The 17,075-nt window shown below is 38.1% G+C and overlaps 2 protein-coding genes across 2 annotated transcripts; both read left to right on the forward strand.

The window, feature by feature from the left end:
• Positions 1 to 7,429: 7,429 nt before the first annotated feature.
• On the forward strand, positions 7,430 to 11,201 carry LOC131025682 (protein FAR1-RELATED SEQUENCE 5-like). The gene is made up of 5 exons (XM_057955476.1): positions 7,430 to 7,561; positions 8,034 to 8,145; positions 9,797 to 9,905; positions 10,014 to 10,589; positions 10,679 to 11,201. Exons 1-5 carry the CDS (start codon positions 7,430 to 7,432, stop codon positions 11,199 to 11,201), a joined length of 1,452 nt encoding a protein of 483 aa, XP_057811459.1.
• A 52-nt stretch (positions 11,202 to 11,253) lies between these two features.
• On the forward strand, positions 11,254 to 11,826 carry LOC131025683 (protein FAR1-RELATED SEQUENCE 1-like). The gene has a single exon (XM_057955477.1). It carries the CDS (start codon positions 11,254 to 11,256, stop codon positions 11,824 to 11,826), a length of 573 nt encoding a protein of 190 aa, XP_057811460.1.
• The last annotated feature ends 5,249 nt before the right edge of the window (positions 11,827 to 17,075 follow it).

A 17,075-nucleotide genomic window follows, 5' to 3' on the forward strand; every position in this document is an offset into this window, starting at 1 on the left:
TTATTATTTGCTATGAACAAGACGATATATGCAGATGAATAATATGTGTAAAGTCGAAAATAATTATTAAATCGAATTAAAATAACTAACATTCATTAGACATTGTTTAAATTTAAAGTGTTTAATTGCTTATTTGTTTACTTGAATGAATTTGGAGCATGTTTTTTCACCGATCGTTCAGTTGCAAGTTCAAAATTAGTTTAAATTAATATAAGCACATACACTATAATGAACTCACAAAGAAAAAAAAAACATAAAATCCCGCCATATGAACATAAATAGTATGAACATTGTACGTGAAGTAATGAACAAATAATAAGATGCAGATTTCTACAAAATGTTATTCTTCATTTAAATTGAAATAGATGATACACCTATGATAGCTGACGATTGTATAGACGGAAATAATGAAATTAAAACCCTAAAATATGATATCTAATTTGTTGCCATACATAGGAGATTCCATGCAATAATGGTCGCATGATTTTAGGAGTTTAGCGGTTATGATAAATAATAAAATACAAAAATGTCCTTCCTTACTTAATAAACGGTAGAATTGTGATTGATTTACATCCCTTGGATCTTCCCGAATCGATGGTCTTGATTGGTTCCCCATTTTCACAATTATCTCTTATTTACATATGATCCTTTCCCTATATATATATATATATATATAGGGGGGCAGTTATTCAATAAACCACCCTTATTTTAAAAATTACGAACCAGCAAAAATGCATGAATTTTATGTATAACACGCATGAATAAACTGTATAAAGGCATGAATTGCGAAAAATAATTTTTTGCTACCTTTGGGATTCGAACTCAGGACCATGAATTTATCCAACAAGGTGATGAATCAACCGTAGATCTTGATGATCTAAGGGCTGAAAATGGTTCCTAATTTATATTTTAAGAAACGTTCTTATTTTAGCCTTCCCCTATATATATATATATATAGGGATTGGATCAAGTGAGAATTACATCTTTTTGTGAGAATGAGGAACCAATCACAGCCCTTTATTTGGACATGAACAACGATTGTTCAACATTAAGTCATGAACATTGTTGTTCATGCGTCACATGAACAACGGTGTTCATGACTTACTGTCATGAACATCGTTGTTCATGTGCTTATGTTCATGTATTTTATGTATTTGTTCATTGGTTCGCACATGAACATCGTTGTTCATCAATTCGCACATGATCCTCTCCCTATATATATATATATATATATATATATATATATGTAAAGTAAATCGACGAAGAAATTGCGGTGAACACAAAAGATTTACGTGGTTCGGGCTGAAACCTTACATCCACGGGACCAAGAAAGGGAGCTTCTATTATTGATTCGCGAACTGAGAATTTTACAAGGTGTTACAAGTGTGTTGACTGGTGTTGCTACATTAGACACCCAATTGCTCATTATATAGCAAGCTTTGAAAATAACGAACTGTAAACAACCATCAAAGAAACCGTTATGCAAAACAGTTATGACTTCTAGCTCTGCAAAGGAAACTTTGACTCTGGCTCTGGAGTGTTGACTCTGCCTTGGCAACTCTGACTCTGATATGCCTCAGCTTTGACTCTGGCAACAGCGCGATTTCTCTGCTCTGGCAGCAGCGCGATCTCTCTGCTCTGGAAGAAGACCGATTCCTCTGGCGAAGGTAACAGCGTGATCTCTCTGCTCTGGCAGAAGACCGATTCCTCTGGTGAAGGCAGCGACGCGATCTCTCTGCTCTGGCAGCAGCGCCAGAGTAAACATTACAACACAAAAGTATACAAACTGGATTATAAGCTTACGAAATCATAAACAACAAATCTCCACCTGATTTCTGAGCTAATAATCGACAACAATAACAAAAGCTCCAGTTCTTCCTCCGAAACATTTTAATTCTGTATCAAACTTCAAATCAGCAGATTTACCAACTTAAGACAATGCTCAAACTTAGCAGTAGGCAAAGCCTTAGTCAGCGCATCAGCTGCATTCTCCTATGTCCCAACTTTCTCCATCTTCACCAATCCTTGATCAACTATATCTCTTATGAAATGCATTCTGACATCTATATGCTTAGATCTCTCATGAAAAGTTTGATGTTTCATAAGATACAAAGCACTCTGACTGTCACACTTCAGAATTACAGAACTTTCTTCAATACCAAAATCGTGCACTAATCCTTTGAGCCACACAGCTTCGTTGACAGCTTCTGTTGCAGCCATGTACTATGCTTCAGTGGTTGATAATGCAACTACAGATTGTAGTGAAGATTTCCAACTAACAGCTGATCCAAAGAGTGTGAAAATGTAACCTGACTGAGATCTCATGTTGTCTAAGTTGGCAGCATAGTCAGAGTCAGTGTATCCCATCAGGAAAGGCTTGCTGATGTCTCCCTTTCTCTGGAACAAAATAGCTCTGTCCGCACTGCCCTTTAGATACCTCAGCACCTTCTTGAGAGCTTCCCAATGCTCTCTACCAGGATCCACCATATACCTGCTCATAACACTTATAGCTTGTGCAATATCTGGCCTAGTGCAGACCATTGTGTACATCAAGCTTCCCACTAAATTTGAGTATGGTATATTTATCATTTGGTGTCTCTCTGCATCATTCTTTGGCTTTTGTTTATCTGAGAGTTGCAGATGAACAGCTAGGGGCACTGTAACAGCCTTTGATTCATGCATATTGAATTTCCTTAACATCTTCAATATGTAATCTTTTTGACATAACCATAGCTTTCCAGTCGTCCTATCTCTCACGATATCCATCCCAAGAATCCTTTTAGCTGCACCAAGATCTTTCATTTCAAATTCTTGATTCAAACCATCTTTGATTACCTTGATTTCAGCCTTATCTTTGCTAGCTATTAACATGTCATCTACATATAGCAGCAAGTATGCAACAGTGATTTCATTCATTTTTTTCAAATAAACGCAGCTATCATATGCAGATTTTGTGAATCCCATCAACTCCATATGCTCATCAAACCTTTTGTACCATTGCCTTGAACTCTGTTTGAGACCATATAAGCTTTTCTGAAGTAAACACACCTTGTTGCTTGTCTCTGGATGTACAAACCCTTCTGGCTGGGCCATATGTATATTCTCCTCCAACTCTCCATGTAGAAATGCGGTTTTAACATCCATCTGCTCAAGCTCCATATCAAACTGAGCTACAACTGACAGCATAACTCTGATGGAAGTATGCTTAACCACAGGTGAGAATACTTCATTATAATCAATTCCCTCATTTTGAGTGAAACCTCTTGCCACCAATCTTGCTTTGTACCTGGTCTGCTCCTTCCCAATAACCTCAATCTTCTTCTTGAAGATCCATTTGCAGCTTACTAATTTCTTGTTCAATGGCTTTGACACTAGTATCCAGGTACCATTCCTTTCAAGAGAGTTCATCTCCTCCTTCATGGCTAAGAGCCATTGTTCTCTCTCTGGTCCCTTCATAGCCTCTGCATAGGATTTGGGCTCCTGATACTCCAGCTCCTCTGCAATGCTCAGAGCAAAGTATACCATCTCAGCTTGGTTATATCTCTGAGGTGGCTTGGGCTGCCTCCTTGCTCGATCCCTTGCTAGTTGATATGAGCTTAGATTGTCAGAGCTGCTCCCAACATCTTCATCATCTGCAGCTTGTTGAGAGACTTCAGTTGCTCCACCTGATTCATTATCAGCAGGGTTTCTATCAAGCAATTCATCCAATAGAATTTTACCATCTGCATTTTCTTTCTCTGGATCAGATCCTACTTTATAAGGCATGAGAGCTTCATCAAAAACAACATCTCTGCTGATGTATACTCTCCTCATTCCTGGTTCAGTGCACCACAACTTGTACCCCTTCACACCCTTGGGGTAGCCCAACATTACACATTTTAAGGCCCTTGGTTCAAGCTTCTCTTGTCTAACATGTATGTATGCTCTGCACCCAAAGGTTTTCAAATGTGAATAGTTGGATGTAGAACCATACCGAGCTCATCTGGAATTCTGAATTCAACAGCGGATGAAGGAGATTTGTTGATCAAATAGGCTGCAGTGACAGCAGCCTCTGCCCAGAATTTCTTTAGCAGCCCTGAGTCAAACAACATACACCTTATCCTTTCCAGAATTGTCCTATTCATCCTCTCAACAACCCCATTCTGCTGTGGAGTTCCTGGGACTGTCTTGTGTCTCTGGATTCCCCTTCCAGAGCAGAAATCATTGAATTCCTTGGACACAAATTCCAAACCATTATCAGTCCTCAAGCACTTCACCTTGGTTGCATTTTCAGTCTCCACCTCATTACACCACACTTTGAATTTCTCTAGTGCCTCAGTTTTATCCTTCAAGATGAAAATCCACAACTTCCTAGAGTAATCATCCATTATAGACATGTAATATCTCCCTTTTCCAAGACTTTCAGTTTGTGTTGGTCCCCACAAATCAGAGTAAACATAATCCAGAGGAGCTTTAGATGTATGTTTACCTGTATCAAATGGGAGTCTCTTGCTTTTGCTTAAGATGCACTGCTCACACATGTCCACCTTGAATGGAATAGGGTTGCCGATCTTGTTCTGCTTCAGCAACTGATTGAGCCCTTTTTCTCCAACATGAGCCAATCTTTTATGCCACAAGATTGAATCATCCTTCTTCATGGAGTCAGACTGCCCTGTGATGGCTGTGGCTTCTAAGTAATACAAATCATTCCTCCTCATCCCCTTCAAAATGACCATGTTGTCTTTGGTGACAACAACTCCACCCTTTACAGATCTCCATTCATACCCCTTCGTTTCAAGAGATCCAAGGGATATCAGATTCCTTTTCAGACTAGGGATGTACCTCACCTCCATCAAAGTCCTGATGGTGCCATCATGCAGTCTGAACTTTATACTCCCCTTTCCTTTGATTTCACAGGTCTGGTTATTTCCAAGAACCACTGTTCCTTCCGATTGAAATTGCAAATCAGTAAACCAACTTTTAACTGGACACATGTGGAAGGAGCACCCTGAATCCAGTATCCATTGGTCATCCAAATCACCTTTCATCACATTCAAAACCTCTGCAGTGTCACACTACTCTTGCTCCTTGGGCTCTTGCTTCTTGGTAGTGTTGGACTGTTTTTGGCTTTTCTTCCAAATGTGGCAGTCCCTCTTCCAATGGCCCGGCTTCTTGCAGTGATAGCAAGTTTGAACATCATCATCAGAGTTCTTGTTTTCCTTCTCCTGTTTACCCTTCTTGAATTCCTTCTTGGATTTCTTGGATTTATCCCCTTTCTGTTTTACAGTCAAGCCCTCACCAACAGCATCTTTCTTGTGAGATGATGTTGATGATGCCTTCTGCAGTTCCTTAGATTTCAGAGCAGACTGAACCTCCTCCACAGAGATGTCACTTTCTCTCCCATACAACATAGCATCCTTGAGTTGATCATATGAACTCAGGAGAGCATTGAGTAGGATAATTGCCTGATCCTCATCTCCTATTCGCACATTAACATTTTCAAGATCATCAATGATCTTATTGAATACCTCCAATTGATCATCAATCGGTTTTCCATCCAAGATTCTGTAGGAGTACAACCTTTGCTTCAAGAACAACCGATTCGCAAGCGATTTTGTCATGTAAATCGCCTCCAACTTTGCCCACACCGCCGCTGCAGATTTCTCCCTGGCTACCTCCCTCAAAAACTTATCACCTAGGCATAGGATGATAAGGCTATGGGCCCTCTCACGCATTTCTGCTTTCTTGAGTTCTGCCTCCACAGTTGCCGCGGAATCCCTTGTAACCGCCGATGAAGAAGATTCATCATCCCCTTTCAGAGCTGCCGCCAAACCTTGCTGGGTCAACAATGCACGCATCTTGATACGCCATAACCCAAAATCATTCTTCCCCGTAAACTTCTCGGTCTCAATTCGTGGCATCGACATTCCTGCGTCGGTTGTGGATCAAGATTCCCACAGACTGCGCCACTTGTAAAGTAAATCGACGAAGAAATTGCGATGAACACAAAAGATTTACGTGGTTCGGGCTGAAACCCTACATCCACGAGACCAAGAAAGGGAGCTTCTATTATTGATTCGCGAACTGAGAATTTTACAAGGTGTTACAAGTGTGTTGACTGGTGTTGCTACATTAGACACCCAATTGCTCATTATATAGCAAGCTTTGAAAATAACGAACTGTAAAACAACCATCAAAGAAACCGTTATGCAAAACAGTTATGACTTCTAGCTCTGCAAAGAAAACTTTGACTCTGGCTCTGGAGTGTTGACTCTGCCTTGTCAACTCTGACTCTGATATGCCTCGGCTATGACTCTGGTGATCACTAATTTCTTAGCAACAAAAACTGCAACTAACATAGACAATTGTAGCAAATAATAAGTAACCGAGTATCTTATCCACAGGGACTATTATAACGAATCACTCTAAGTAATCCTAACTAAACTTTAGTAATATTCAGGCAAACGAAAGTAGGAAGGTTTGATTAACACTAAACTCAAAAAGCAATAAATAAAAGCACGTAGAAGAATCAAATATTAAAGACAACTGATCCTAGGGTAGTAAATTCATTAATTAAATCTACGCAATAAATCTATTAATCCTATGTACCAGTTTAATCCAGTTATGATGAGAGATCACTTAATTAATCAATCACTCTCGCTAGAGCAGCAACGATCGTAGATTAGTAAATTATCTATCTCCGTTAGGTCTCAAGAAAATCTACTAACTCTCAATAGCTCCTAAGAATAGCTCCCTATGATCCACCCATCTCCGCTAGGTCTCAAGGTTAAGATCATATCATACATCCCTGAATCCGCTAAACAGTTATCTCCGCTAGGTCTCAAACCGAATAGCTAAACATGCAAACTATTGATCAGATAATTCACAAGAAATTAAGCACCAGGAATTATGAATCAGAAACTGGAAGGCACAAAGGTATTAACAAATAAATCACATAAATTCAATCAACTATTTACAAACCCTAGAACCAGCTAAACGAAACTAGCCAGACATAATAAAATAAAACATAAACACAATTAAAAAGAACGCAATTGTAAAAACTGAATTATATAAAACCGTAATAATTGAATAATTGTAGCAGCTTGAATCTTAAATCTTGATCCAAGCCTTGAAAACTGGAAAGCAATAATATTCTAAAGCTATAAAACTGAAATAACGAGTCTTTCTGATCTCTCTAGATAGGTCAAAAGAGGACCTATTTATAGTTTTCGGATTTTCTTCGATCACCATGGAAGTTGCCATGCAAAGTAGAATTCTAAAGGTAATAGAATCGTGTAAAATAAGGCAACTCTCCAGCTGGATGCACGCTCTGGAAAATACTCCCACTCTTGCCGAACACGCAGCTCTCGCCAGAGAAACGACTGTCGTCAAAGAAACGGACCTCGCCAGAGAAATGGCTATCGCCAGGGGAACGGGTCGCGCCAGAGAAATGGATGATTTCTCTGCTCTGTCTTATTTCTCCTCTTTGGCGAACTCCGCTGCTATGGAGTATTTTGCTGCTCTGGCCGACTTCGCTTCTCTGAACATTGATTTCTCTGACTTGAGCATTTCTGACGGGCGAGTATGATTCCTCTGACCTTGACTCTCACTTCGCTGCTATGGAGATTGATTTCTCTGGCGAGACTTTCATTCCTCTGCTCTGACTAGTTGACTTCGCTGCTCTGGGCTTTGATTTCTCTGGCGAGTGTATCTCTGCTCTGGAGATGTCGGTTCATCTGCTCTGGATGATCAGAACACCTAGAAAATGCCAAATTCATCCAAAATTGCATTCTTCCATCTCGAAAGCCTAAATCTCCTGCAAAGCATAAAATACACCATAAAACGCACCAATTTCCAGAAGATTATCTTAAAATACGCACATACAAACCCTTGAAAATAAAGCAATTTAAGCATAAATCATCTGGCAACAGCGCGATTTCTCTGCTCTGCCAGCAGCGCGATCTCTCTGCTCTGGCAGCAGCGCGATCTCTCTGCTCTAGCAGAAGACCGATTCCTCTGGCGAAGGCAACAGCGCGATCTCTCTGCTCTGGCAGAAGACCGATTCCTCTGGCGAAGGCAACAACGCGATCTCTCTGCTCTGGCAGAAGACCGATTCCTCTGGTGAAGGCAGCGGCGCGATCTCTCTGCTCTGGCAGCAGCGCCAGAGTAAACATTACAACACAAAAGTATACAAACTGGATTATAAGCTTACGAAATCATAAACAACAATATATATATAGGGTCAGCTTCAATGGAGACCACTTCCCTATATAGAGAATAGAGACCAAATCAGAGCCGTTAATCTCACCAAAATCAATTAATCAGATTAATCCGAATTCTTCAAGTTTAGGAAATCCTGTAAATTCCTCATTTTCCAATTCTGGGAACCAACGAACATTATTATGAACTTACGAACATACTAATGTTCGTCAATGTGTTCGTATAAAAAATAAATGAACATACTAATGTTCGTATAAAAACAAATGAACATACAAATAAACATACTTATATTCGTAAGTTCATAATAATGTTCGTTGGTTCCCAGAATTGAAAAATGAGGAATTTACGGGATTTCCTAAACTTGAAGAATTCGGATGAATCTGATTCATTGATTTTGGTGAGATCAATGACTCTGATTTGGTCTTCATTCTCTATATAGGGGAGTGTTCTCTATTGAACTATATATATATATATATAGGTAAAGGTTCAATTGAGAAGCTCAAATGTGTTGAGAAGTGAGAAGGAATTTACAAGTTAGTACATTTTGATGAACTTTAGTGTAAATTCTTATGAACTTGCGGTTGATCTGGGGTTCAATTCTTGGATGTAGCATCTTTTTTAACAAATTAAATATATTTGTGGGTTCGTCAGTTACATTGAAAAGTTCAAAGAATTTATTGAAAAGTTCATTAATCTCATTTACAGCTTCTCACTAGAATTGAACCCTATATATATATATATATATATATATATATATATATATATATATATATATATATATATATATATATATATATATATATAGTTGGGCTAAAATAAAAACAGTTTTTTTTGTTTAAAATAGGATCACATATCATCCATTGATTTTAAGAGATTTGATGGCTGGATTTCGTCCCTTTTATCAGCCCCATTATACACGTTTATATTGAATGAGGATATTCATGTAATTTTCATATTTAGTAAAACCGGTATAATTGATTTGGTTTTTATTTGCATGATCTTTCCATATCATACCAAATCTGAATTACTCTATCACTTAACCTAATCTGTTATCACTTAATCAATTATTCTTTCGAGAAATCTTCAATTTCCAGAAACGAAGCCTCTGTACATTGAATTAACACAAAACCTCAATTTCCAGAAAACGCAGTGGACGATTCAATAACATTATGGGGTCGTGTGGTATGTATATCATCAATCTATGTCCGATTCATGTTACAATTCATTCTATGTCCGATTCATCAATCTATGTCCGATTCGGTGGCTGATTTTCTTTCATTTTTTCTTTTAGTAGAGTTATTGATTGCATATCTGGTTCGCTGCCTAATTTTCTGTCACCGTTAACTCTGTGGTTCGCTGCCTGATTCATGCATTTACTGTTACAATTCATACTATTAATGCATGCGAAACAATATCATCTTATTACTTGTCTATCTGATTCATGCATTTGCTTTTATAATTCATACTATTGATTCACGCGAAACAATATCATATTATTACTTGTCTATGGATTCGATCTGACTGTATTTGATAATGCATTTCATTAATACTCCACCAGAAACCTATTTTACTAAGCTTTATTCTATACAATTTTCAGATGATGTAAATAATCATGTTGCTTTCCGACCTCCTCATTCGTACCTACCAATTTGTGAGGATAGTAAGAAACCATACGTGGGTAAAGTGTTCAAGACATTAGATGAAGCGTATGAGTTTTATTCTATGTATGGACATGCAGCGGGCTTCGATACTCATAGGGGGGGTATGAAAATAGGCAAACATCGACAAGTATTGTATCAATACTTCATCTGCAGAAGAGAAGGTGTGAAGCCGGACTCGAAGAAAGATATATCAGAATCAAGTGTTCAAAAGAAAATACGACGCCGGAAACCCTCTACCAGAAATGGCTGTAAGGCTCGTATCACTGCAACACTTAATGATGATGGCAATTATGTTTTCACCAGCTTCTCTGAATTACACAATCATTCCCTCGTAACTGAAGATGTTCGTCACCTTATGAAATTCAATCGCAAAATGGATGAGTCACATCAGATGATTATGCTGAAGTGTGCCAAGTCCAATATTGGACCAGTGAGGGCATTTCGTATTTTTAAAGAACTGGTTGGAAGTTTTGAGGAAGTGGGGTGCACCAGCAAGGACTTTAAAAACCTATCGTACAGCATGAATTCATACGCGGATGGTGTTGATGCACAACTACTACTTGACAGGTTTCTAAGTAAACGTAAAACTGATGAATGTTTCAAGTGTGAATATTTAGTTGATGAAACTCACAAGGTGAAGAGTTTGTTCTGGAGTGATGCTGTTGCTGTTCAAAATTACTCATTGTTTGGTGATGCGGTGTCCTTTGATGCCACGTATACAACGAACAGGTAATCAAATATTCTGTACACGTATAAATTTTTTTAAAAATTGTGCAATTCAACTTACATGTGTATTATAACGTTTACAATGCTTATAGGTACGACATGATTTTTGCTCCATTTACCGGCAAGGATAATCATGGTGGGTGTGTTACATTTGGAGCAGGGTTACTAACCAGAGAGGACGTGAATTCATACTCATGGATTTTAAAACAGTTTATTGAATGCATGGGAACCGCTCCTGCAATGATTATAACAGATCAAGACCCAACGTTGAAAATTGCTGTTGAAAATGTAATGCCCAACACTAGACACAGGTTCTGTATGTGGCATATCATGATGAAGCTTGCTCAAAAATTGTCGAATTCTTTACGAGAAGATGCCGAACTGAAAAGCGAGATACATTCTGTCGTATGGTCGGAATTGGATGAGCCAGTTGATTTTGAAAGGAAATGGACAGAAGTATTAGATCAGTATGAGTTGACTGACAACACATGGCTTGCCGATATGTTTTCACTCCGTTCGTATTGGATACCTGCCTACTTTCGAGATTTGAGCATGAGCGGCTTGTTTAGAACAACATCATTATCCGAAAGCGAGAATAGTTTTTTTCGGAGATAACTTGAATCGGAATTCCAATCTCGCTGCATTCTACATTCACTTTGAGAGTGCTATGGAGGCACAACGGCATAATTACAAACAGGCGTGCATTGTAGATCAGACAACGGTGCCCCAATTGAAGACTCACACCCTACTGGAACACCATGCCTCACTTATATACACCAGGAATGTGTTTATGGATATTCTAACGGAGATCATTGAGGCTGTTGATAGATGCCGCATAAAGTCAATGGAGACAGACGACGACGAGCAATGGTACTCCGTAGATGACAGATCTAATGGTGTGTTTAAGGTTGTGCATATAGCGTCTGAAGAAACCATTACATGCTCCTGCAAAAAGTTTGTGAGGGTTGGTCTTATATGTCGACATATGTTTGTTGTTATGCGAAACGTGGGAATGAAGTTAATTCCTTCCAAATATATAGTACATCGATGGCTAAAGGCTGCTAGTGCAGAAGTTATATCAACTAGCAACATGAAGTCACGCAACAAGTCATTGATGGCAGAGGCTCTTCGTTGTATTGGCATTGCAGAAGGGAATGACGAGCTAGCTGATTCACTCTTAACAGAACTGAAACGTTGCACAATGCTTGTCTCCGGCGAGCGGAAAGCAAAAAATGTTTGAATTATTTTATGGTTCGAAGATCCCTTCAGTTGTAACTGTTCATCCACCAGATGCCGTGAAGACTAAGGGAAGTGGCAAGAGATTGAAGTCAACTTATGAGGTAGCAGCTGAAAAGGCGAAAAAACCAAAGAGAAGATGCAGGAAATGTCGCCGTCTAGTTAGACATGATTCCCGCAATTGTGGTAAGGTTGTCGAAGAAGAGAGCGACGAGGAGTGATTTTTTACTATTGCTTTTGATTTTTTATCCTTTTTTAAACTTTACAGTTTTGGACTTACAAACCTTATGTCTAGATTCTAAAGTTCATTTTCCATTGCTTACAAACCCCCATCTTGTTTTATTTAATGCAATTTAATGCACGTAATGAAGTTTTTTGCTACCACCTTTGCTAACTTTACTGTTTTAACTTAGTTAATTCTTTTAAATGAATAGGAATGCAATATGATTCATACAGGCATCACGAATTCTTAGACTACTTGTTCCAGATATTACATGTTTTTTCAAAAATCTTGCATAGTTTAAAAAACTTCCTTTAACAAAGAATTTATGCTGATTCATACAGTATAAGCCTTCTCCCTTCTTCTCCAACCCATTTACTGCTACGGTATATGCATTCCAACGGCAGTTTTTTATGTAGAGATTTAGTAGTATGTAACAGAAACGCATGAATTAAATTATATAATAGTATGCATTGTCGTATGATTCACGCAGTCATACCCAATTATTCATACTTACGCGTTGACCGAAACAATCATCACATCTGGCTGTATTAATTGTCCAAAGTCTATTGATTAAAACTGTCTGTATTAAAAACTGCATTTCATTAAAAGTGTCTGCATCGCATCTGGCTGTATTTAATGCATAAGAATTTCACCAGCGAAATTGATTTAAAAAAATACATAATAAACCAACTAGTGGAACAGATCACGCATATTATAAATATTCTTTATCTTAAAACGAGCATAATTCAAACAAATACTTGCATCCACAAAAATGCTTAAATATGTGTAAACATTATCCACTATTTTAAACCAAAAAAACAGAAAAATAGTAATAGTCATGCCAATAATGCTGTTTTTATCCAAGCAGTGTCATGTCGATGTTAATGCTCGGGTCACCAACAACCTCCTCATAGTAGTCAGTCGCGCTAACAGTAACTGCATCTTTAACACTATTTTTCTCCCACCCAATAATAGTTGTGCAATACCTCACCCTCAACAGATTCAATTGCTTCTTCAGTTTCGCAGTTAGACCACAGCTCCAAGTATATGCACCTTCACCCATGAAAGTCTCCATATGCCTCATTAGGTATACTCCTGTGTCATTAATGTTCTTCACATCACCCCATTTTATGTGAACAATAGACATCTTTGACCGCTTCACAATATTGCTCTTATGAACTTCATTGATGTTGTTCATGTAGTCCATCAACATTTGCTTCTACGACAATAAAACAATTACTTATTAGAACAAGTTATAACAGAATAAAAACATAAAAAGAAAAATCTATACAACAAAACATACTAAATCATCAACTGTCCGGGTGTATTTTTCTTCTTTAATCTGAGCTTCAGTCTCGTTTTGACTATCTAAGACATGCACCCTTTCCTTCTTCAGGTCCACGCATAAAGCGTAATAATTCATCACTCTACATACTGGAAAAACAAACTGCACACCAAATTGGAGACAATTTACTTAAGATATGACATATTAGTCCCAAATAAATTAAACATTGTATTTAAGACAGTTAAGTACGAACCATGTCAATATCATTCATATGCGTATGTTGAAGATTGACTAATTCAGCTGTTAACAGCCTGAAAAAAATATCTCGCCGCCTTTTATAAGGCCAATTGCTTGGTGGTTGAACAATCGACTCCAACTACAAATAAATAATACAAATCCAATCAAATTCAAACTATTTATGCATAAAATTAATACAACGTTTCATCTAATTACTTACACAGATTTGAGTAGATGCAAAGAACCGACTGGGGGATGTGTCGGAACGGAACTGTTCATTCCAATTCAAAAACGAAGTCCATGTATCAATTATCTCGAGATCAACTAGACTATCCCTGCATAAGGAAACAAAGTTGACCTGCGAAGAACCTTGTTATCTTTCTCAAAAATAACATCATTCCTGCAAAATAAGGACAACTCATTATAATCAACTTTACAGGAACTAATTTTTTTTTTCACAAAAAAATACAGTATTTAATGTGGACTATGAAATAATAATTTACGGATTATGAGCTCGGTGGTACAGCGCATATAGTCCAATTGCCTTCTCCCTCTTAGTCAACCTTTTCGTCGTATTGACGGTCCACTCCACGAAGGGTGATAAATTGAAAGTAGTTCTCCGAAGTAATTCTTTACCCCTGCATTTTGGTCCTAACGGTTCTGGTGTCTTCAAAATAATCTAATTTCGCACGAACCAAACAAATATGAGGCATGAATCAAGTTTTAAAAATTTCGAATTAGCTTTTCAAGTACAAACTTAAAACCACAACAGCATGAATCAAACAATATTTCCTCGCGCACCAACTGATTCTACACCTAACAGATTTAATTACTATAAATTTCTGCAGAATACAAACATTCTCATAGATCTCACAAAATAATATAACACAATTCAGCCAACCATCATATACTACAATACATACATTTTGTTCCAGAGGCTTCAACACATATCGGTCGACATTTTCATTCCTGACGCACGCACCCGAAACCTGATTCAATTAGTTTATATTACAACCACATCGAAATATCTTACAAACGACCACTACGCAACCGCTTTACCAGTGTCGTAGGGTTTTCATAAACCCTATTCTCTTCGCCGTCCTTTATTGTAATTCTTGCAATATTGGTCCTCGCACGACGTGAAGGTTGAACATTCTGTGCCCCAACTTCATCATCCACACGTTCAACCTGTCCAAATAATAAAAATGCTTATTTTATTGCTCTATTCAACGGACTTTGATATATAAACTAACCAATTCAAGGAAATTATAAAAGCCAGTTCATCAACCTGTCCAAATATATAAGTAGTATAAACAAACCAATTAAACCAAATTATAATAGCCAGTACAGTATAAATTAAGCACTCTTATACAAATATGTGTACGAACCATTTTTTCAGGCACATTTACAGGTGCGACAGCGGCACGTGCTGCATCGTCGGTTGCAACCTGTTCATTCCAACATTACACGTTAACAACTTATTCATAATAATATATTGTAAAAATCGATTTGTTAAGCAACCTACATTGACAATTGGGTTAATCAAACTTCTGTTGGCTGACGGAGCCTGAACTGGAAATTCATTTCTAACCAACGGCGTCTCATGCTCACCTTTCCCTCCAATGTCCTGTACAATATGAACAAAAAAAAAATAGATTCAGAAACAAATAAAACACAACTAAATCGATCTTTTATTAATCCTAAATTGTTTAACACTTTTAGAAATAAAATCATCAATTATCAAATAAAATATAAACCTTTGATATCTCTCGATCTGTGTCCACCAAACGTGGTGCCAGCCCATTTGAGTTCTCAATGCCCGTCGGTGCTTCTGCCCCAAGGTTGAAATCCGAAATACCGTCAAGACGACCTATACTGGTGCATGACTTAGACATCGCTGCATCACATGAATTGAACAGAGCGACGTCGTAACGTAGCCCATCATCAAATACTGCATCCTTCGACGGACCTTCACCACAAATGGCATTATCAAGCTTATCAACAGGCATCTTCGTTAACATATATGGAGCCTTAACCATAAGTTTCTTCGCTTCTTCAAACTTCTGCTTGAACACATATGATGCAAGGTCTGCATCATCAGCTACGTTCAGAATGGCCATAATCTTATCTCTAGACTTCTCGAACTGAACCATTTCTCTTGTCAGCCTATCCAAAATAGATTCCTCTGTAACTACCCCAGTCATATCATCTGCCACTTGTTCGTTAATAGCAACCTGGTTGACTTGGAAACGATCAGGAGGGGCTGGCCAATATATTGTAATGGGATCAAGAATTAGCCCATCACCAAACCCACCACCATTTACTTCATCAAGCTCCCTATCCTTCAACTTCTTGGCATTCCATGCTTTAAATAAAGGAAAATCTCTTCTCACATCTGAATTAACCCAATTCACCATGTCAACGTAAAATACCTACAGCCAGTAAAAACTTAGATGTCATAAGACTCATAACAATAAAATGATAGCCTTAGCCATCTGATTCAGGTAATCCAGAATCATAAAGGAATTAAAGGCATCAATTAATTTGTTTACATACCGTCATGAACATTGTCGGACCAGTGTAAAATTGCTTTGTGTTCTTCTGCCATGGCCCCTTGCTCATAATCAAAGATCTTATCACATACTCGCACCAGTTCCAATCTTGCACACTATCCAGATCCTCCAAACATCTAATAACCCTATGCACTACGGACCCGTTCGTAAAGCTCTGAATCAAGCAATGACCAACCATAATCATGAATTGAATTTTGAACCATCTACCTCCATCCTGGCAAGCCAGCATATCATCCCTGACCTGGTTGATCTTGATCTTTCTTGGATTTCTTCCAGGAAACCGCACTTTCCAGTCATCAAACAAAGGTGTTCTATCATCATTATCGACTAGAACAATATTCCTATATCCTCTTGGAAACCCCAATACTCGATACACATCCTCCTCGGTAACAGGAATCGTCTTACCAGATGGAAGAACAATCTCTGACGTATGAGCATTGTAGCTATCCATCAACCAGTAATTTAACTTCCCAGGTAGTTCAGTAATACGAAGATCCAGTAAATAATCAAAACCCAAATCAGCCACTGCCTGCTTTTGTTGCTCGTTCATCTGTTGCACAGCTTTCACAAACACAGCAGGAGTTGTTCTCGTGAACAATGTCGGATAATCCTCATACACTCTAACAGACCATTCTTTGTAGTTCACCATCCCCTCCTTCCGTTTCTCATGCCTAGTCTTTTTTACGACTACAACAGGAGAGTCATCCTCCCCGTTCGAATCATTCGATGTCTCTTGCTCAGAATCATCCGCAACATCCACTTTCTTCCTCTTACTCAATACCCCTAATTCATAAGTTACGCCAATTAGAAAATCCACCTATGCTATTATAAAGTAAACTTTCCAAAAAAAATATATCTGTCTACATACCGTCTAACAAGCTCTCCATCATAGCACGCTTCATATCCTTCATGAATTCATCATTCCTATGCTTTGT

This window comes from Salvia miltiorrhiza, chromosome 5 (genome assembly GCF_028751815.1).
Source record: "Salvia miltiorrhiza cultivar Shanhuang (shh) chromosome 5, IMPLAD_Smil_shh, whole genome shotgun sequence".
Lineage (NCBI taxonomy): Eukaryota > Viridiplantae > Streptophyta > Magnoliopsida > Lamiales > Lamiaceae > Salvia > Salvia miltiorrhiza.

What these genes read in the sequence shown, in the direction of transcription:
- LOC131025682 (XM_057955476.1), top strand. Translation starts at nt 7,430, where the DNA reads ATGGATGATTTCTCTGCTCTGTCTTATTTCTCCTCTTTGGCGAACTCC. An exon ending in GCTCTGGCAGCAGCGCCAGA is followed by an intron (nt 8,146 to 9,796) that starts GTAAACATTACA and finishes TACAATTTTCAG; the next exon opens with ATGATGTAAATAATCATGTT. An exon ending in GCCACGTATACAACGAACAG is followed by an intron (nt 10,590 to 10,678) that starts GTAATCAAATAT and finishes CAATGCTTATAG; the next exon opens with GTACGACATGATTTTTGCTC.
- LOC131025683 (XM_057955477.1), top strand. Translation starts at nt 11,254, where the DNA reads ATGGAGGCACAACGGCATAATTACAAACAGGCGTGCATTGTAGATCAG.